At 39.9% G+C, this 21,503-nt stretch overlaps 1 protein-coding gene across 1 annotated transcript in view; it reads left to right on the top strand.

Moving 5' to 3' along the window:
• The first annotated feature begins 408 nt into the window (after nucleotides 1-408).
• Nucleotides 409-21,503, top strand: part of LOC105942243 (leukocyte surface antigen CD47-like) — a 34,941-nt gene continuing 13,846 nt past the window's right edge. Inside the window, exons 1-2 of the mRNA XM_012929234.2 lie at nucleotides 409-542; nucleotides 19,506-19,853. Coding sequence (XP_012784688.2) covers nucleotides 497-542; nucleotides 19,506-19,853 — 394 coding nt within the window. The 5' untranslated portion in view covers nucleotides 409-496. The remainder of the gene's footprint in view (nucleotides 543-19,505; nucleotides 19,854-21,503) is intronic.

The raw sequence follows: 21,503 nt of genomic DNA on the forward strand, positions 1-21,503 counted from the left end.
CTGTGCAGAGGATGCAAACGCTGAAGAAAGTAATAAACAACCAAGAGCACCCCAGCCAGCTAGCTGCTCCACCGTCGCAGGGCACAGCTCCTGGGGGAGCGCGAGGGTGGCAGATAAGTCAGGAGAGGAAATGTGCAGGGTGGACAAGTTAGCCCGGGGATGTGCTGGGACCAGGAAACAGCGACCCCTGAGTTTACGAAAATGACACAGACCCGGGTGGCCGGTAGGGGTGGCACGCTACGACATGCCAGCCCTGAGCTGCACCTTCCGGAGAGTGCCTGGGGCGATGCCACCCCGGGCCGGAGAAGGGAATCAGGACTCCCCACTCAAAACTTTGGAGTGGACAGCCCCGCGACCGAGTGCGCGTGCGCGGTTCCAGCTAGCCCGGGCTGTGGGAGCCCGCGAGCAAGTCCAGGGGTTGTGCCAGTAACGGCTGCAGTGGTAGCAGTTGACTCAAAAAGTTGCGGGGACTGTGGTGATCGCCATTGGCGCTTAGATGTGGCCTTTGGTGGCGGCGCTGCTGCTGTGGCTAGCGGACTATGGTAAGCGGGGTTTTTTTTGTTGTTTTTTTTTTTTTTTCTGACTTCCCAGTGTTGTAGTGCTTACTCCGCTCCGGAGAACCCACAGAAGATGCCTGGGGCCCGGGTCTTTGAACTCTTGGAGTGCAGACATGGGGGCTCCCGGCGGGGAAGTATATGCCCTCTCATTTCCCTCCCATCTTTCCCTGATCCCTCAAAACACTTGTGGGTGAGAGCCGGGCTCCTTTCTCTGCTTGATCACCTCTGAGTGCATGCGCCTTGGAGCACTCCAAACCATGCACCTTGCAAAGCCAAAAAGCGCCATTGGAGGCTAGGAGAGGGAGCCTGGGTTTTGTGCCTGCTGGTTTCTCAGTGCGTGGATGCTGTGGGGACTGGATAGGTAGAGCAGGAAAGAGGGAGAGAGGGAGGGCCCCGGGTTCTGGAGGGGAAATGTACACTCTGGCCAAGTCTACCAGAAGAGGGTTCTGCTGTTTGCCGTCCCATAGGCAAATGGGAGCAAAGAAGACGCAAAGGAAGATTGCTTAATTTCCAACCAGGTGCTGATACAGAAGAATCTTAAAAGTTTTTTTTTTTTTTTTTAATCCTAAGAGTCAGTTTCCTCAAACTTTCTTGTGACCCTCCTGCTCACTCCAATGCTCCATCAGCCAGTTAAAGAGTAAACCATGTGTCCAATTGTACCTAGAAGTTTTCCTTCTTTAGTTGGGGGCCTGTTTTAAAGTACATCCACATTTCACGTGATATTTGAGACCAGGGAGCTCAAATCAAAACACATGTGCAGCAGAGTGAGCTTTGGTGTCTTCTGACACCCAGTGTTTCCCTCATACTGTGCTTTGGATGTGGTTTGTTCTAAAAGATGCCACTGTTGGAAAGTTGGTCGTGAATATGGGTGCTGTTGAGGAGTGGAACCTGTGAGAGATGTTTGCTGCTGGGATGTCATTGGATCATGAGTGGTTATACTATTGACCCTGAACTGGGATGAGATTAAGGTTGCTCTGGTGAGTGAGTTGTGAGAGAACAAACCTGACTCTGTTCCCATTTTGCTTTGTGGACGGTTTTACTCCTAACACTGAAACACCGACTGGTATGTGGCCCTCACTAGCCGCCCACTGGATGGGACCACCCAATCTTGCATTTGTGATCTCCACAACTGAGAGCTGATGAAGTTTTTATTATGAAGTAATCAGTCTCAGGTACATTCTTATGGCAGCAACAAAGCAGATTAATGTACTTAACAATTCTCATGCAACTTGCAAACTCTCAGCTTTCAATAGACTTTATCTATTAAAACGAGAACAGAATAGGAAATTTATGGCCCTCTATTACCCATCACATTTTAAATCTATGAAAAATAAAAATTTCTGAAATTTTTGAGATTCAGTATTGAATACGTGTAGCATCAATTTTTAGGTTTATTCTAGAATGTTGAATTAGCTCATTTTAAGCCAATTTGCTTAACTGTGCCTGTGCATGTTACTGGGACAAATGCAGTCATTTGTGTATACTATTACAATGGAGTCTGATGGCTGGAGTTAAAAAAAGTTGGTCATGGATTCCTGCTCCAACAACTTGCTTCTAAAACCTACCTAATAAAATTGCCTGCAGTATCTTTTTTTTTTTAATTTATTTTATTGTATAGTTGTTGACAATCTTTACATAGTTAATTATGGTTAACAAAAAAAGGTTCAGGGGGTTAGGGAAGTGGGTAATACTATTATGTCCATATTGTTTCCATCATGTATCTGAGGTAAAGGGGGATATTGAGGGAGAAGCCCCACCCAGTTTCCCGCCCACCCCAAGTCCCGGATGTGGGGCATGCTCTGAGATATTTGCTCAAGTGGTTTTAATAGTTCTCCAGTTATGAATCGCTGCCAGTTTCGCTCGATGAGGTCGTCCACTGATTGATATGGTCCATCATAAAGTCTCTGTTTGCCCCATATTTCGCTGCCAGCATATAGCTGAGGTGAATGATTGACCTGTTCTGTCTTCTTTCTTTTCTTGGTTAGAGTTCTGAGTCCAGCAGTTCGACTGGGGAGATCTCCAAGAAACCTTAAGGTATTCCCAGACCAGATTCTTGTATGTTCTAGCAAGCACAGGGCCCTGCACAGTCCATCACCCCGATCAGCTGGTGGTTTCAATTGCTGGGTTGGTTGTTTTCAGTCCTGAGTTGCACTGGAACCAATGGGTGTTGCAGTCCAGTCTGGTTCTGCCCAGCACATACTCGGCCCTTCAACCAGTGGGAGCTGCAGCCTAGTCGGGGTGACCCACAATAACCCCCACCAGGCCTGCCCCCTATCCTGGTTTGCCAGTATGTGTAGCAGTAGACCAGTCTGTCCTCCATCCCATTTGGCTCTTGTACTTGTCAATGGGTATTAAAGCTTAGTTCCATCTAACCAACTCAACCATCCAGCCCTCACGGATGTTGTTGAGTGCCTCTCTGTCTAGCCATCCCAGCTCCCATCCTAGTTTTCATGCCCTCCCGTGGGAGTAGTAACCCAAGAGGGGGGACGGTTGATGCACTCTTCGGGTGGTTCTGTGGTTTGACTTGACAGAATTAGCCCCCAGTGCCAGCTTCTGCCATCTGATGCTGTGGCTAAGCCCTAACAACCCTCACCCACTCTAACTTATGCTTACACCAGTAGGAACAATCAGCCCAGCCTGGCTTTTCCCTGATCTAGTCCACATGCGGCGCACAGGTGATGCAGCCCTGCTTAGTCTGGTCTGTCCCCATCCAAGCCCACGCTTTCCAGTGGGAGTAGCTGTCCGGCGAGGGGACCAGCCCCTTAATCCCCCTGCCAGCTCTGCTCCTCCCTTCCTGGATCTCACGTGTGCTGGTTGGGTGCTGCAGTCAAATCCAGTACAGGCAACCACGCCCTGGCATTCCATAATGTGCACTGGTTTTGTCGCGACCAAACCCAGCTCAACCCATGCTCTGTTCTGGTGATCGGATTTGCCAGTGGATGACGTGAAGTGATTCAGCCTGGTCTGCCCTTGACCCATGCCGAATGTGTGCCAGTGGAAGACTTTCCATGGCCTACTCTGGGCTGTTTCCTATCATGCTTCTTGCGCTTACCTGCAGGGACTGTCCTGCCAGAGGAGTTGCCCAGGCTCCTTCATCAGATACCCTTCCAATGCCAGATTTTGCGCATACCAGGGGGTCCTTGAGCCAACCCTACTCAGTTCACCTCCTGTCCTAGCACGAACAGTGGCTTTTCCTGACTGGCTTTCACCCCATTCTGGTTCTTATTGTTGGATGTTTCAGCCCACCCATGGCTCGTCCATACCCACATACAGCTCACACATGGCTCAGTAGGGGGTTGAGACCCAGCCTAGTCAGTCCCACATCTACCCTGGTTCTCCATGACACCAGATGGTGTTGGGGTCTGAACTGGCCTGGTGCATCCAATCCCAGCCCACACTAGTGCCTCGGGTGACTGCAACTGTTTCCTAGATAGAACGCAGCCCCCATTCCAGCACACGCACCCCTTGGTGGGAACCTCAACCCAGTTAGGGTGTCCCCTTACCTTCCCAATTGGGCCTGTTCCTAGCCGTAAATCACACACCTGTCCGTGGTTGCTCTGAGGACCATTAGGTGCAAGAGCCTAGCTCGGTATGACCTGTGCTCCATGCTGGTTTCTAGTTTTGCTTGTAGGCTAAGGTTTGCTCAGTCCTGTCCAGTACGTTCCATTCCATTACCAATTTACACATTTTGGAGCTACTGTGCCCTGCTTGTCCGACCCCCAGATCTGGACGACGTGTTCACCAGCGAGAGCTATGACTCGCCAGGGGAGTTTCCCAAGTTCCTCCACTTGATCCACTCCCAGCCCCAGTTTGCATACATGCCATTGGGTTTTAGGCCAGTGGCCGGCATACTCTGGCCTCCCATTTGGCCTTGTATGAGCTGGTGAATGTTGCAGCCCGGCCCACCCCACACCCTATTCAGGATGCACATTTGGGTGCTGCTGCCTTGCCCAGTCCAGTCTGTTGCGGGTCCTTTACCTGTGATTGATGGCAGGCTCCTTGGTCACACCTAGCTTAGTCCATAACCATCCAAACTTTTAGGTTTACCAGTGGGGCTAAACTTTCTACAGGGTGTGGCCCACACATCCTTCACAGAATCCACCCCAGGATAAGGTTCTAGAGTGCTAGTTAATATTATGGCCCTGCCTAATGTGACCAGTCTCCTGAACCATCATCATGTCAGGCAAAACAATATCCTGCTAGACAAGCCTGAGCTTATCTTTTGCATAATAGGTGTTCACAACTCAGCATTGTTAAGTGATTAGAAGTTCTTCAAAGGAAGAGTTACTGGCATTGGGAATCTTTAGGATTGACTCAGATCCCAGAAACAGTGGGGTCAGCCTGGAGCTATCTAAGCAGCGATTCGGACATCCATTACCCTAGAGCTCCCCAGCCGTGCGGCCAGCAGGCACAGCCTGGCGCCAAATGGCGCACTGGCCGCCCGGGCCCAGCTCACCATGAGCACATGGTGGCTGGGATCGGGATCCGAGCAAGACACTCCCTCCTGCAGCCCCCAGCAGCCTCCTGCCTGCAGTATCTTTAGGAATAATTTTACTTAGCAACTGATGACGAATAGCCAACTTGATTTTAAGACTGGTTCTACCTAGTAACTTCAGCTGCTTACCAGAGATCACCTGTTTCCATGTGAAGCTCCAAGTACCAATGAGTTTCTTCCACAATGCCTTGTGTAATTTCTCTTGTTCCTCATTAAAATGCAAATGTTTCTTTTCTTCCTTGTCTATATACATACCAGAGACCACCCCAACCTGGGCATGTCCGTCTTGGGTGGCAATCTTACTCTGTTTTCAGATAAATGTGTCTTGTTAAGATTTCAATCTTACACTCTTGTTTGATTCTGATCTTACACTTTTGTTTGATTCTTATAAGGACTAGTTAACTACAGAACTCCCAAGATGTCCCTGCTTCCTGCTTTTCATTTCCCCAGATTTCCTAAGATACTGCAGCTGGCAATAATCAAAGACTCTGTTACCTGAAGTGTTGATGTTAGGCAACCGTTCCTGTCCTTGTTTTAGTATGCTTGTTGCCAGCATTCTACATAAAATATTACAAAGACTTCGATCATTGTATAAAGGAGAAGCCTTCATATTGAATCAGACAAAAAAAAAGGTGCACTAAAATATCTCTAATTCAAACTGTTGGCATCAAACATACCTTTAGTGCTAGAAAGTATAAACAGTGTATTTTAACACGAGTCTTTTTTTCCAAGTACATTAGAAAGACATAGAGAAATGGCACTTTTGGGAATAGGGGTTCTTTTGATTACATGTTATTAGTGCTTATTTACATCCAATAATAGTATTCCATTTCCCTAAACATTCTTAGCACTCAGAATTTAAAGTATTTTAATGTGCTTGTTAATATTAACCTAAGAAAACCACATGAATCTGAAGCACAGGCACTATGCTTTGGTCTTATGTTGTATTAAGCATAAAACAGGAACTTACATATAAAATGGATTTTAATTTGTAGCTTTAAAAGGATATGTATGACAAAAAGTCAACAGTCTCAGCAACAATTAATTCTAATCCATGAGATTTAAGAAATTGAATGTAGAAACTAGAATAAGAAAGCAACAGATTCTGTATTGATTTATACTTTCAGTTTATTTTATAATGCACTGATAATCAGAACCATTTCTTGGTAACCACTATAGTTTCATGATCTTTGTGGTACGAGAAGTTGTCTCAGATACCTATTTCATCAATTATAGATAAGCTGCAACCCACTATAATAGTGTCAAGACACAGAGATACTGTGTTCCTTTTTCTGCACCTTCCTGCATCCCTTATGTCCAAATATATTTTGTTCATATGTTCCCTCTGATCTGTGACAACTAACACAAAAAACACAAAAGCAGAATCACTGTGAGCTTGGTATACTGGGTTTTAACTGCTGTATACAGTATGAGCCTTTACTCCTGAGTAACAGTAGGATTTCCATTTTTATTATGCTTTTACATTAATTTTTCCCTCTATTTTTATCTTATACTTTTAAATTATTTTTCTTTTTCCCTTACTTTCCATGACATGATACATCTGTGTATAAGAAAGTTGAGCTTGTTACTGTGAGATGAATGATTATGCCATTGTGATAACTTAGAAGAGAAAGAGAGGGACATTTGAAGAGCGAAGGGAGGGGGAGGGAGGCAGGAACCCCCATGGTTCTAAATTTGTATCATGAAAAACGTGAAATCTCATTTTACATAAATTTCAAACATTTATACAAAATATTTAAACATGGAGAAAAGTTCAAGAGAGAAAAGTACATCAATGTTGATGTTTACTAAGAGATTTTTTTAAATGTAATTTTAAGTAGTGGATGTGAAATTAACTGTTTTTAATGGTTGATTTTTTTTTCCTTTGTTCAAAGTGAGCTTTTAAGAATTATATGCATAGTTAAAGTTTTTTTTTTAATGTCTAAATCTAGTAGTAATATGGCTCATTTGAAAATGTTTTCTCCCAAAGAAAATGTTGTTTCCAAGCAGATTGCCATGTTAATGAAATAAGTGAAGCCATTTAGAGATAGCATGTTGAACCATTACACTAAATACCTACTATTAGGACACTTGCTCACACAGTCATCCGTGTTTTCCCAGATGGCTTATCTTGCCACTGTGTTTTTAGTGAACATTTGAAAGACCACATTTGAAGAAGAAAAATACGCATTCTTTCCCTTCCTGTTTAGTAAGCATCGTAAATCCAAAGTAAACATTTCTCTTTTATGTTTTTATTGTCATAGCTTTTTATACAAGATTAAAATGTCTGTGTTTTTATATCTTAATGTCTCTACCTGGCATAATAAACCTTAGGCTTATGATAAAATTGCTTCCATTTTGTGCTTTGGTGCAGAAATTTTTCGTATAATAAAAGAGCAAATTAGTGTAGGATCGATTTGCTCTGCTGTTGGAGGTTATAATGTAGGAAAAGCACAAAGCATACAGGAAACCTGGTTTGGGTATACATAGGCTAGCATGGCAGAACCTAGATTTTTCCCTCTTAGTGACCATAAGAATTTGAAACGGGAAATAGAAACTCTACTCTCCCATTGAATAAATCGTTCTGAATCCATACAGCAGTTGCATAAGATTTAAAATTTGGTCACTCCGAGATTTGAGATTCAGATTAGGAGAATTATGAATGGAAGTGATACCGATGTGAACAGGCAATGCAAGGGGCTTTGTAAAATGCCGGATCAGTCACAATTGATCCATTTCAAGCAAGGATGAGCACATGCTGTGCTCTAAGATTTTGCAAGATTATCTTAGGCAGTTAGACAAATTTCAGACTGTGTGCCTCTTAACCACTTAAAATATAGCTTATGCAAATTAGGGAGGTTTTCTTTTTTTACTTTTTATCCATCAATGAAACAAATATATTTTGAAGCATATAATAAAGGCCATAATTTTAGACTTTATTGGTTTAGCCTGGCTTTCTCCCTGTAATTCTGGGTCAACTACTTCCATTTTCTGCAACCTTTAAAAATCCAGTTTAGAGATTGCTTTTAGCAAGAATTAAATTACAGACTGATGGAATTGAAACTTGTTATGAAAGACTATACTATTGTAACAATATGGGGAAAATAAATCGGGGATGGGAATTTTGGGGGGTGTCCCAGACCCTACATAATTGTGCCATAAGATTCAAAATAAAAATTAAATACACACAACACACACACACACACACACACACACACACTCTCACACTACCAACTGTAAATAAAGAGGCTATGGAAATATTTCTAGGGGGAAGGGCTAGTGTATAATTACTTCATTCAACAGACATTGGATTTAAGACAATCAGTTGGGTAAGCTAATTAATGAAGTGAGCATCGCTAAAGAGAGAAAGGACTTTATACCACTGATCCATAAATTCATGTCTGATTGACTACTATATTACTATATAGTAGAAAATATATTGGAGAGGTGACTTTTGGTGGAGGATAAGGAGAGAGTAGGTAGTTTTCTATCAATATGTTGATTTTCAAGTAACTACTGCATCCAAGTGGGTAATCACAATGAAGAGGTGATTAGGAAAAAAAAAAATGTGAGACCTGGTTCAGTTAAAGCAAAAGTAAAAGTGTGTATGTAGTTAAGACTATGAAAGAGTGGGGCAGGGGAGGGGGGAGAGAAAAACCAAGCACGTGCATTTTGACTGAACCCTTTGGGAACACATCTAGTGTAAGTCACGGATTTAAAGCAAAAAGGGCGCAAGATAATAGTTGCTCTGGTGAGTGATTATCAATTTGAAAAGTGAGTCATTCATCCACAAAGTCACCTGCACAGCAGTTAAGGAACAAAGTGAGAAATCATGGGGCTTGATTTTAAAATACAATAATACAAGGGAAGTTCAGGAAGGCAGGGAGGAAGTAGTTTCACTACCACCACCTTCCCCAACTCTATGCATAATTTAATGGAGCGCAGAGAAAGAGAGGATGGATACAGGATTAATTCCAAACCTTAAGCACGAAACCCTCTGTTAGGACTGATTTGAAAATCTAGAGCTGATAGATTCATATAGAAGCCACCATCAGATAATGGAAGTGAGCTTATTGTTAGATGCTCAGTACTGGGCCTGTTGTGAAGTCAAATCCTAGATAAGGTCCAGTGACCTCTATCCCCTTGTCAGTGCTCACAGATGCAGTTTGTTGACCTTTTCTGGAATCAGATAGAGATTTGGACCTTTGTGGAATGGTTGTATCACCACTGGACTCTGGCAGGCTGCTTATACATCTCAAGACTTTGCAGGATCTTGTAATTGCCAGATTTGGGTGCAACCCACCTTGGAGTCAGCCTGAGAAGCCAGGGACCTGCCTACATCAGCTCTTACCTATTGGCAGACACAAAGGAGCAAGATTCTAGATGTTGGAGTCTCACCACGTGAAGAATAAAACTGTTTCTTGGATTTTAGAAAACCATCAGAAGTTAGGTACTGATGGTCCCTGTTCCCAGTATATGCCTGAAGCGTAAGCCTATATTCCTGCCCCAGTCTCAAGTACAGATTTGTGACTTATACTTCAGCCATCATCATCCATGATTGGTTTGCAGCAACCTCGGACTTCAAAACCACCTCAGCAGCAGGCAGCCCTTGGCACAGTGAGATGTGACTATCCATTACACAATGTGCTAATCTTGGTGGGCTATGAATTCTGGGTGTGATCTAGCACTGTGGTTTAGGTGATCATGGTTCTACAAATCCCATTCCTCCTCAAATCCTAAGCTATACATCATGGAGAGAATAACTGTAGTCTTTGGGGAATAAAAGATTAATAGATGCTGACATATTGTATTAATATCTGGTGTTAGCACTATGAGAAATCAGGTGCACCTGCCAAACAGGTCCAATGCTACCTTGGTCTTAAACATGTTCCTCCTAATGCAAATATCTAAGTGACTTCTACAGGACCCTCAGATGATGCTCTAAAAATTTCAATCACAGTGAACTGGGCAAAGGAAACCTTGTTACCCCAGACCCTGACTCATATGACAGTACTGAGACTGGAACTTGAAAAGTGAGCCAGGACCCCACTCCTCCAGTAGTTAATGTGGATGGAGACACACTACTCCAGCTAAAGCCAGTGTAGTTTGCCAAGAAATACCTGAAGACGTATCACTAATAAGCTTGTTACACAGAAAGCCACACACTGAAAGTGGTAGAAAAAACAGTTAGGGCAGGTATACAAGTATCATTGTAGTGATACGCAGATATGAAAAGGCAAGGCAATAGGCTGTCCTCAAAGGAATAAAAGAATGCTTTAGCAACAGACTCCAAAGAAAGGGAAACTAATGAAAAATCTAATGACAAATTCAAAAGAAGGATTGTATGATTCTCAAAGAGAAACAAGAAAATAGGCAGTTGATTAAAGTCTGAAAAGAAATCCATATTATGAATGAGGCATTCAGCAAAGATAATGTTGGAAAATAATGGAAAATCTTGAAAATAAAAACCACAAGTTAAAAAGAAAAAAAGCTATGAAAGCTTCAAGAACAGATTAGGTCAACCAGAGGAGAAAATAACTTAAAAGATGGGCTTCTTGAATTATCCCAGTCAGAACCCCTCCCAAACCTCTTCCCCCTCAACAAGAACAAAAGAATGCAGACAGATCCTGAAGCCTTTTATTAAAATAAAATCTTTTATTAAATACCTGTGTTCTGGGGATCCTTGAGGGAAAAGGCAGAAGCAAAGGCTTAGATAACCTATCTAATGAAATAGTTAAAAACTTCCCCAGTCTGGAGAAAGAATTGGAGATAACAGTAAAAGAGCCTCATAGGATCTTTAATAGACTTGAACAGAGAAGATCTTACCATAACTCACATCCAAATCTCAGAAGTAAAATATAAAGAAGAAATTCTAAAATCTACAAGAGAAAATCATCAAGTCACACTTAAGGGGACTCCCATTAGAGTAATATGCTTTTCAATAAAAACAGTATAGGTCAGGAGGGAATGGGATGATATAGTTCAAATGCTGAAAGAAAAACTGCTAACCAAAGATAATACACTCATCAAAGTATGCTTTCAAAGACAAATAAGCTCTGAGGGAATCCATCACTGGCAGACCTTTCAAAAAATGCCTAGGGGATTCCTACAAACAGAAACCAAAGACACATAACGAATTACCACTATGATAACATGTAAAAGCCAAACAAACAAACAAAAAACCAACCAACCAACAAACAAAAAGCATTGAAAAAGAACTAAGTATTTAAGACATCATCAAGGGTAATTACAAAAAATAAACCTACTATGTTTTACCAATAACTTCGAATGTGAATAGGCTAAAAGTCCCTTTTAAAATTAGAGAATGAGCGTAGCCTTGTAGCCTAGTGCCTAAATCCTTGCCTTGCATGCACAAGGATCCCATACGGACACTGGCTTGTTTCTGGCTGCCCCACTTCCCATCCAGCTCCCTGATTGTTGCATGGGAAAGCAGTAGAAGATTGCCCAAAGCCTTCGGACCCAGCATGGGGGAGACCCAGAAAAAGCTCCTGGCTCCTGACTTCAAATCAGGTCGGCTCAGCTCTGCCCATTGCAGGCAGAGTGGTGAACCAGCAGATGAAGCCCTTTTTCTCTGTCTCTGCTTCTCTCTGTAAATCTGACATTCCAATAAAAATAAATCTTTTTTTTTTAAGTTAGACTGAGTAAGTGTGGAAAACTAATACATACAGCCAATGAGAAGGTCATTTCAACAATAAGCATTTACACATGTGAAATAAAAAGATGGCCATTCCATGAGAATGGAAATCAGTGGTGAGCAGGAATTGCTAACTAGGCTTGTATCAGACAAAAGAAACGTTATGTCAAAAACTGTAAAATAAGAAAAAGATCGCATTGTAATGACCAAGGGTTCAATAAAAGTTTGATACAAGATATGGCGATTATAAAAGCACCCAATTTTATTTTATTAAGATTTATTTCATTTTTATTGGAAAGTCAGATACACAGAAGCAGAGACAGAAAGGAAGACCTTCTGTCTGTTAATTCACTCCCCAAGCGAGCGCCACAGCTGGAGTTTAGCAAATCTGAAGCCAGGAGCCCAGAGCCTCCTTCAGGTCTCCCACACAGGTGCAGGGTTCCAAAGCTTTGGGCCATCTCTGACTGCTTTCCCAGGCCACAAGCAGGGAGCTAGATGGGAAGCTGGGCTGCTGGGATTATAACCGGCACCCATATGGGATCCTGGCATGTGCAAAGCGAGGACTTTAGCCGGTAGACTACCGCGCCAGGACCCCACATTTTATAAAACAAAGATTAGATGGAAAGGCGGTCTGTTCCTTTACCTCAAAGAACAAAATAGAGAGCAAAGGAATTGTACCAATGTACAGAAACTGACCAACACACTCTGAACGACACTCGGCTCACTTAAGAAATCCAAAAAAGTTCCTTGAATTTTTTGAATCATTTGTCTTGAGATAAACACAGATAAAAGCAAGATATACCAAACATCTTTGATACAGCAAAAACACTATGAAGTGGAAGTCTGTAGCAATTTTATCTATAACAAATAGATATATCAAGTAACAACAATTCATCTCAAAGACCTAGAAAATAGGAAAAAAAAAACAGATCCACACATAGTAAAATGGAAGAAATTGTAAAGATCAAAGAATAAGGAAAAGAAATAGACACTTAAAAATAAAAAATAAAAGTGAAATGGATTTCAGTTTTTGAAAAGATCATTATACACAATTTTGTTATAACTTTGGCTAGAGTAAGAAAAAAAAGTCAGACGTAAAATAGATGTTCCAGTTGATATGACACAAATATGGGGGTTATTGGAGATTATTGTGAATAACCATGCAAGCCAATTGGTAAATCTAGAAAAAAATAAATTTCTGGATACATAAATGATTAACATTGAACCACAAAGATGTAAAAAAAAAAAACCTGAAAAGGCACTAGTGATATTGAATTGATGATAAAATTTCTTACAATGCAGATAGCTTGGGACCAACTGGCTACTTAGAATCAGGTACTATTGTGTTTTATTAGAACTTGACGAACTGGTTGTTTCAAGGAATTGAAAGAACTATCTTTAGTCCAAAACCAGCAAGGGTGAAACAAAAATATTTACAAACAAATTAGTATCAGGTGGAATAAAATAACACATTCAAAAATGAGATCTATAACATAGGTAACAGGGATTAGGTCAACATGTCCAAATCATTAATGTACTATAGCATATGCACAGAATGAAGAATAAAAATTAAATCAGCTCAGTAGATGTAGAATGGGATTTTAAAGAACTCAATAAATATTAATGATAAAATCTTGAAAAATTAGGTATCATTGCAACAAACCTTAACATAGTAATGACCATGGCCCGGCGGCCTGGCCTAGCGGCTAAAGTCCTCGCCTTGAGAGTCCCGGGATCCCATATGGGCGCCGGTTCTAATCCCGGCAGCCCCGCTTCCCATCCAGCTCCCTGCTTGTGGCCTGGGAAAGCAGTTGAGGACGTCCCAAAGATTTGGGACCCTGCACCCGCGTGGGAGAACGGAAGAGGTTCCAGAGTCCCGGCATCGGATGGGCACGCACCGGCCGTTGCAGCTCACTTGGGGAGTGAATCATCGGACGGAAGATCTTCCTATCTGTCTCTCCTCCTCTGTGTATATCTGACTTTGTAATAAAATAAATGAATCTTTAAAAAAAACCATAGTAATGACCATATGAAAAATTCTAAGCCAAATTATATTTAATAGAAAAAGTTGAAATCATTTCTTCAAAGACAAAAGTGTCTGTACTTATTATTTTTTTGTGATAGTACTTGAAGTCTTTGCCTAAATTTGTGAGTTCACACACAAAAATATTATTTGTCCCTTAAAATGAATGAAATCCCACAGCCCAGCAGGAGCCTAGTGGCTAAAGTCCTCACCTTGCATGCATGCCTGGGATCCCATGTGGGTGCTGGTTCATATCCTGGCTGCTCCACTTCCCTTCCAGCTCCCTGCTTGTGTCCTGGAAAAGCAATTAAGGATGGTCCAAAGTGTTGGGACTCTACACCCACATGGAAGATCCAGAAGAAGCTCCTGGCCTCACATAGGCTCTGGCCATTTCGGCCACTTGGGAGTGAACCAGCAGATGAAAGATCTTTTTTTCTCTCTTTATCTCTGTAAATCTGATTTTCTAATAAAAATAAAGAAAATATTTTTAAAAAAATAAAAAGGATGAATAAAATCCTGACACCTGCCGCAAACTGAATGGAACTGGATTTATGATGAATAAGACACTTAAAATACAACTCCTGCATATTCAATTTTATGTATTAAAATCATGTCATACTGAGTTATAGCAGTAACTACTAGATGTTAGGAACTATGAATACCAAGATAGAGTAAGTAGAAGTTTGAATAATTTTAGTTCACAATCATGTGTTCTACACTGTGCAAAAATCTAAGTAAGGAACTGGTAGACTCCTGATAAAATCAAACCAGTTGCTTGGTTTGATTTGTTATGCTGTGTATGTAAAAATATTTCATTTTACCACACAAAATATACAAATGTAACATACTAAAAAATAAAAAGAAAAAAAAAACAAATCTAAGATAGAGTGGGCCAATCAGGAGATAATTTGCAATCAAAAGATACTATAGAGGCCAGGGCACAAAAACAGGAAAGTCAAGATGAGAACTGAGCCATATAGATTTGAATTTTCTCACGTGTTCTTTGGTAATTTTGGCAGGGGCTGTAGTAGTGAAGTGATCTGAATGAAAGAATAGTGTCAGGTGTCAGAAACTTTTGGAGTGTTGTGGAGGTGAAGAAATGTGGCATGTAAAATTAGAAATAAAACATGCTAGGGAAGAGAGACAAAGACAAGGATTTATTTTTCTTTTTGGGTTGAGGCATTTTCAAGAATTTTCAACAATAAAGAAGAAATACTTTTTAAATGGAATATAGTGATACAGGAGGCTGATAGTCCTGGAGAGTCCTTGAGGAGTTTGATGGGTGTGGGATCTCTCAGGTGAAGGGGTTTATTTATGAAAAGGAAGAAGGAGGAAGAAAAGCTGGAGAGATTTGCTGTTTCAGATAAATTTGCAGGTAGGAAGTATTGGAAGCTTCTCACTTCTCTGAAGGACTTAGTTTTGAATTATGAAGGAAGTGATATTTCCTTTGAAGACTTAGGATAAGAGGGAAAAAAGAGTGATATCAAAGTTTTTGAAAAGGAGAAAATATTTGCATGGAACAATGAAGAAAAAAAGACGGTTTAAGTGGACTAGCATTATGATATCCTTCTGTTGTTTCCTGATAAAGACATTTCCTTAGAAATCTGCAATACTAACAACAACAAAACACAAAAAAGAGAAAAAAAAACCAAAAAAAAAGTAAATTAAAAAAAAATCTACAATACTGGTTACTCTTAGATAAATGCTTTTGATCTCTCCATATTGTAAGTGTAGAACTCATTCAAATTATGGTTTATCAAGGGAAACTTTAAGTTAAACTTCATGTTGCTTATTAAGCAGCTTTAGCTACAAAATGTTTTTATCATGACAAATTATATCATGACAAATTTGTACTTTCTGTATTCTCTAGAAAATTCACTTCCCAAAAATAATAAATAATAAATGTTGGAAACCACTTTGTTTTTCTAGAGACTTCAGAAAAGGTTTGGTACAAATCAACCTTTTCACTTTTATCAAAGAACACTGTGTCCATACGGAGAGGTTAGTCAAGATCTTGTGTCAAATAAAATGTTTAACATACCCAATATAAGAATCCCAAACTCATACAGGATAATTCCTGCATTTTTACCTCCTAGTATCTACATAAGCTTGTCACCATATTTCATGTCAGACCATTCTCAACAAATGTTGGTTGCATTTTTTAAAAATTTCTGAGCTGGATTTGTGTATTTTGATTACCATGGATTGAACTATGTAACTGTTTTCTGAACTGTGTTCTGAGACTTGTGTTGGAGACTTTGTCCATTGATGGAAGATTCCTTTGTGTTTTTCTTTTAAAACAATTTTTCCATTTTATCTAACAACTGACCTGTAACTCCAGTGTCATTCTGGATTATATCTACCGACTCATATTTGATTTAGACTACTCTAAGCATATTTATTTGGAATTACCTTATTCATATTAGTTACCTATGCTTCCTTTTATTAGAAGTCTTCACTTTTTAATTTTTGTCAGAGATCAATAATCATAAGGGAAAAAACCATCCAGATAAGACATTTTTACTCTTTAATATCTGTCTGTACAGCTTAAAAATATTTTTTGATTCCCCATGCCATTTATTAGTGCAAAACTTACTCAAATTATGATTTAGCAAGATGATTTTTACTTTAAGTTTTGCTTTACTGTATCTACCTCTTACATTGCTTTAGCTTTTAATATGCGAAACTGGCAGTGACTCATAACTGGAGAACTATTAACTCCACTTGAGCACATATCTCAGAGCATGCCCCACATCCGGGACTTGGGGTGGGTGGGAAAACGGGTGGAGCTTCTCCCTCAATATCCCCTTTTACCTCAGATACATGATGGAAACAATATGGACATAATAGCATTGCCCACCTCCCTATCCCCCTGAACCTTTTTTTTTTTCTTCTCTTTCTTGATTTTCCTTCAACTATAGTTAACTATGTAAAGATTGTCAACAACAATACAATAAAATGGATTATAAAAAAAAAATAAAAAAATAAAAAAAGATTTATTTATTTTTATTGGAAAGGAAGACATACAGAAAGGAGGAAAGACAGAGAGGAAGATCTTTCCTCTGTTGATTCACTCCCCAAGTGACCTCAGTGGTCTGAGCTGTGCTGATCCAAAGTCAGGAGCCCAGAGCTCCTTCCAGGTCTCCGACATGGGTGCAGGATCCCAAGGCTTTGTCCCATCTTCGACTGCTTTCTCAGGCCATAATCAGGGAGCTGGATGGGAAGAGGGGCACCAGGGTTAGAACTGGTGTCCATATCAGATCCCGGCGCATGCAAGGTGAGGATTTCAGCTGCTAGGCTACTGCGCTGGGCCCTATTGGTATGTTTTTATCAGTGAAAAATATCGTGGAATTTGTGCTTTGTATATCCCCTGGTGAATTCATTTTCTAAACCCAACTTAAGAAATTGTGGAATGTTTGCCAAACACTTCTAATTTACCTACAGTGATATTGAAAACATTTGATGGTAAAGTTGAGCTCTTTACTCTACCTCTTTTATTAATGGATAGGTTTTAAAAGAAAGTCATGGCTCATGCAAATATAAAATGAACATGTGTCAAACATTTTATTTCGCTCACCAAGTAAGTAATAAACTGTTATGGACAAACTCTTTGAAAGCAAATTGGAAGTACAGATATTGATAATCAGGAGTGCTGAAATGAATTTGTAGGCAGATGCAAAATTGATTGATATCCTCATGGCAGTAAAGCATTTTTTTTCAGAATCCTGTTTCCTGTCAAGCAGAAATCAATTGCAGAAAAAAATGTACATAAGTTTTTATAGATGGTAGTCAATGGCATTTTCAGTATCTGTTAGACAATGATCATAACTTCCTTGAAAAAATACTTGCTAATCTTTTTGTCCATTTCAAAATCCTTCACCACGCTTAACCTTCTTCATAGTTTCTACATCATGTCTGTGAGTATGGTCTATCTTCTTCAATGCTTCTCTTCCAGGGATAATGATTTATACTTATAGAATTTTGGAAAATGAAATTTGAAGTCCAAGTTTTGCCAGTAGTTTTCTAATATTTAAATGGCAAGAACCGTAGAGAACTGAGAAAAGGTGAACTATAGATAACTCACAATGTTGGTTCAGTTTCAAACTCCTAGTCAGAAAATTTTCAAGGACATACATTCACATGCCATGTAGTCTACACTTTATAGAATCTCTCTACATTTTTATAACGCAAAACTGCTTACTGTATACTTGTTTATTGATATTTTCTCTTTGGGTGCTCACCAGTTCTGCACTGAAACTCAGTGATAGTTTTTGGTTCTGTTTAGGAATAAACCAAGGCATGGAAAATTAAGTTGCTTTTAAGATTATGTAACAAAAAGTAGCAGAAAGAATTTCTGTTTAGGCTTTTTGAAGATCCTCCTGTTCTTTTAAAAGATTGGTTTACTTATTTAAACGTGAGATATATAGACAGAGGCAGAAACACATACACAGGGAGAAAGAATGAGAGCGAGCAAGAGAGGTACAGAGGTATCTTCCACTCTCTGACATTCTGCAAAGGCTGACACAGCTGGGACTAGGCCAGGCTAAAACCAGGGGTCTAGAAATGCATCTAGGTCTCCCATGGAGCAGCAGGAGCCCAAGCACTTGGATGGTCTTATGCTGCTTTCCTAGACACATTAACAAGAAGCAGGATGGAGGGAGAGTTGCTAGGGCTCCACCAGGTGCTTATATGACACGCTGGACTTAAACTGCCAATAATCTTGCTGCATCACAAAGCCCACTGCGTATACCAATGATTTTTATTCCAGTGAGCAAAAAGGATTTCCTAAAACTAAACTATTTACAAAGTTGGTGTTTTGTTATTAGTCGTCAGTGTATTGCTTTTTGAGAGAAAAGTCATAAAATAGTTCATGAATGGCTGGACAGTATGGAAAGCAAATACAATTTTTCCATTTTCTTGGACGCTTTAGTTGAATGCTGCTTTCATTGATTTCCTTAATCTCTCTTTCATAAGGTAGCATTTGATAATTTGCCCTGTTTAAAATTGTTGGTGTAATATACCTTACTTAGCAGCAGCTGTTCTTAGTTTCTATTAGTTTTTAAATGGCTTACAGTTCCTTGGAGGCAGGGATACTTATCATATATATTTTGAAATTGCTGTTTTGTAGCTTTAATGAAATGGGAGAATAAAGAATGCTAGTCACTCTTAAATACTGTTTTTAAGACTTGTAATATGAAATATACATTCTCTATAATTTATAGTGACAAAATAGCTTTAGGAAATTTTTTCTCGATAGTGTTTTAAGATAGTTCATTCTAGTGATTTACTTTGTATGTTAAAATATAGTAGAACCTGACTTTTATTACAGCATAAAGATACCAATTTCCTGTGAGTTTAACAAGTATTATTTAATATGTAGATATTAAGACTGAATAGTTTGAGTTTGTGTCTTCAAAATTTTCTTTTGTTACAATTTTTCTGTACATATATCCCTGGACAGTGATGACTCGTTTAGATCTTCCAAGGCTGGTACCAACTTCACTGCTGGCTTTATTCCAAAGATAACTGGGATGTAAATGTATGCTATGAATTACTGACAGTGAATGCAGAGAAAAATATAGGATTGGCAACCAACCGTTCATGTTAGTAGCAAAATAATTGCTGTTTTTCACCTTGCTAGTTGTCTGTTGTTGCACTGACTGTGTAAGGGAACAACTGAAGTATTGCTCTTCGTCTTAATAATTTGTGACCTACCCTAAGATCTCATAGTATAGAATTTTAAAGTCAAACATTTTTTTTCTTTTTCTTTTGCAGGTTCTTTTCAGATGCTTTTTAAAAAAATCAAAGATGTAACACTCACTCGATGTAATAAAACTGCTGTTATCCCATGTTTTGTTACAAATGTGGAGGCACAGAAGTTTAGTGAAGTGTTTGTAAAATGGAAATATAATGGAAATGTGATTTTCTTCTATGATGGTTTTCTAAATATTTCCCATTATTACTTTAACTTTACAAGTGCAAAAGTTGAACTGATGAATTTACTCAAAGGAGATGCCTCTTTGCAGTTGGAGAAGCATCAAGCTCTCTTAGGAAACTATACATGTGAATTTTCTGAATTAAGCAGAGAAGGGGAAATGACTGTAGAACTCAAACATCGCTCTGGTAAGTTTTATGGCTTGACTATGGTTTTTTGCTCTCCAAAACACACCTTGAAATTTGTTTACCACTGTGGAAGTGTTGTGGTGAGGCCTTTAAGAGGTGAACAGGTCCTTACGTGAGATTAGTGCCTTTCTTTTGAGGGAATTGGTTAATTCTAGAAGGAGTGAGTCAGTTATCTGGAGAGTGGGAGGCACCATGAGTCTATCCTCATGTTTTAGCCTATTCCCTGTCACACACGTGTGTCCTCTCTTGCCCTTCTGCCCACTTACAACACAAGTCTCATCAGGTGCTGAGCAGATGCTGGAGCCATTATCTTGGGACTTGCCAATTTTCAGAACCATGGATTAAAATAAGAATCTATTTTCTTTTGCAAATCACTCTATCTCAGTTATTCTGCTATAATAACAGAAAACAGCAGAGACAGCAGAACTTCTAAATACATCCTTCTTTTTTATTTGTCCAGCCACAGATTGATCCTATTGGAAAAAAACAAAATGAGCCTAAGAGCTCATTTGAATTAAAACAGAGTATTGATAATAAAAGTGATGTAATGTTGATGATCTTTAAGATCATGAGAGGAGTCACATTGTGGGTCTTGCACTTTTGGGAACTGGTTAGATGTTTGTGGCAGAAGTCATCTACTCTATATTTCTGTTCAAAAGTACTTTTTTCATATGTTAAAGTTTGCAGCCCTTTTCCAATTATTTTAGAATAACTTATTTTTTTCTGACCTTTCATGTTGATGCAGGGTTGACAAGTTTCAGATATGCTTTCTCTGGAAAGGAAACTCAGAAGGTTAGCAATCAGATTACCGTAGATTATTCCTAGCAGTTTTCCATGCCTTGCTTTAATTTGGTGTTTATTTCCTTGGCCAAGATATGGGAGACCTAGGGATTCAATTTAATTCAATTCAACCTTGATTATAGGACAATAACTGCCTTTTATTTTCTTCTTCCCACAACTTTGATTGATGACTTGTAGTTAAGTTAGCTGAAGAAAAGAAAATCTTTTTTTTTTTTTTTTAAGATTTTATTGTTATTGGAAAGCCGGATATACAGAGAGGAGGAGAGACAGAGAGGAAGATCTTCCATCCGATGATTCACTCCCCAAGTGAGCCACAATGGGCCGGTACGCGCCAATCCGAAGCCGGGAACCAGGAACCTCTTCCAGGTCTCCCAAGCGGGTGCAGGGTCCGAAAGCCTTGGGCCGTCCTCGACTGCCTTCCCAGGCCACAAGCAGGGAGCTGGATGGGAAGTGGAGCTGCCGGGACTATTACTGGCGCCCATATGGGATCCCGGGGCCTTCAAGGTGAGGACTTTAGCCGCTAGGCCACTCGGCTGGGCCCAAGAAAATCTTTTTTATTTCTTGCTGTGCTAGCCTACTTCTTCAACCACATGCAAAATACATTCTTATTTTTTGTTTTGAAAGCTGTGGTCAAAATTACCAGAATTCTTGATCTCAGAGCTGACCTCATTTTGAGAACCTCTGCTCTAGATAGGATCAGAATGACTCAGTTGGATTCATCTTGGCCCCCTCTAACGTTATTTTTTTCATTTTGCTATAAAATGCTTGTTCTTACACTAAGAGTGAATTGTTTCACTAAAAAATTTTTGAAAGATTAATTTATTTACATTGGAAAGCCAAGGTTACAGA

The sequence above is a fragment of the Ochotona princeps genome, chromosome 3, assembly GCF_030435755.1.
Source record: "Ochotona princeps isolate mOchPri1 chromosome 3, mOchPri1.hap1, whole genome shotgun sequence".
In the NCBI taxonomy this organism is placed as follows: domain Eukaryota; kingdom Metazoa; phylum Chordata; class Mammalia; order Lagomorpha; family Ochotonidae; genus Ochotona; species Ochotona princeps.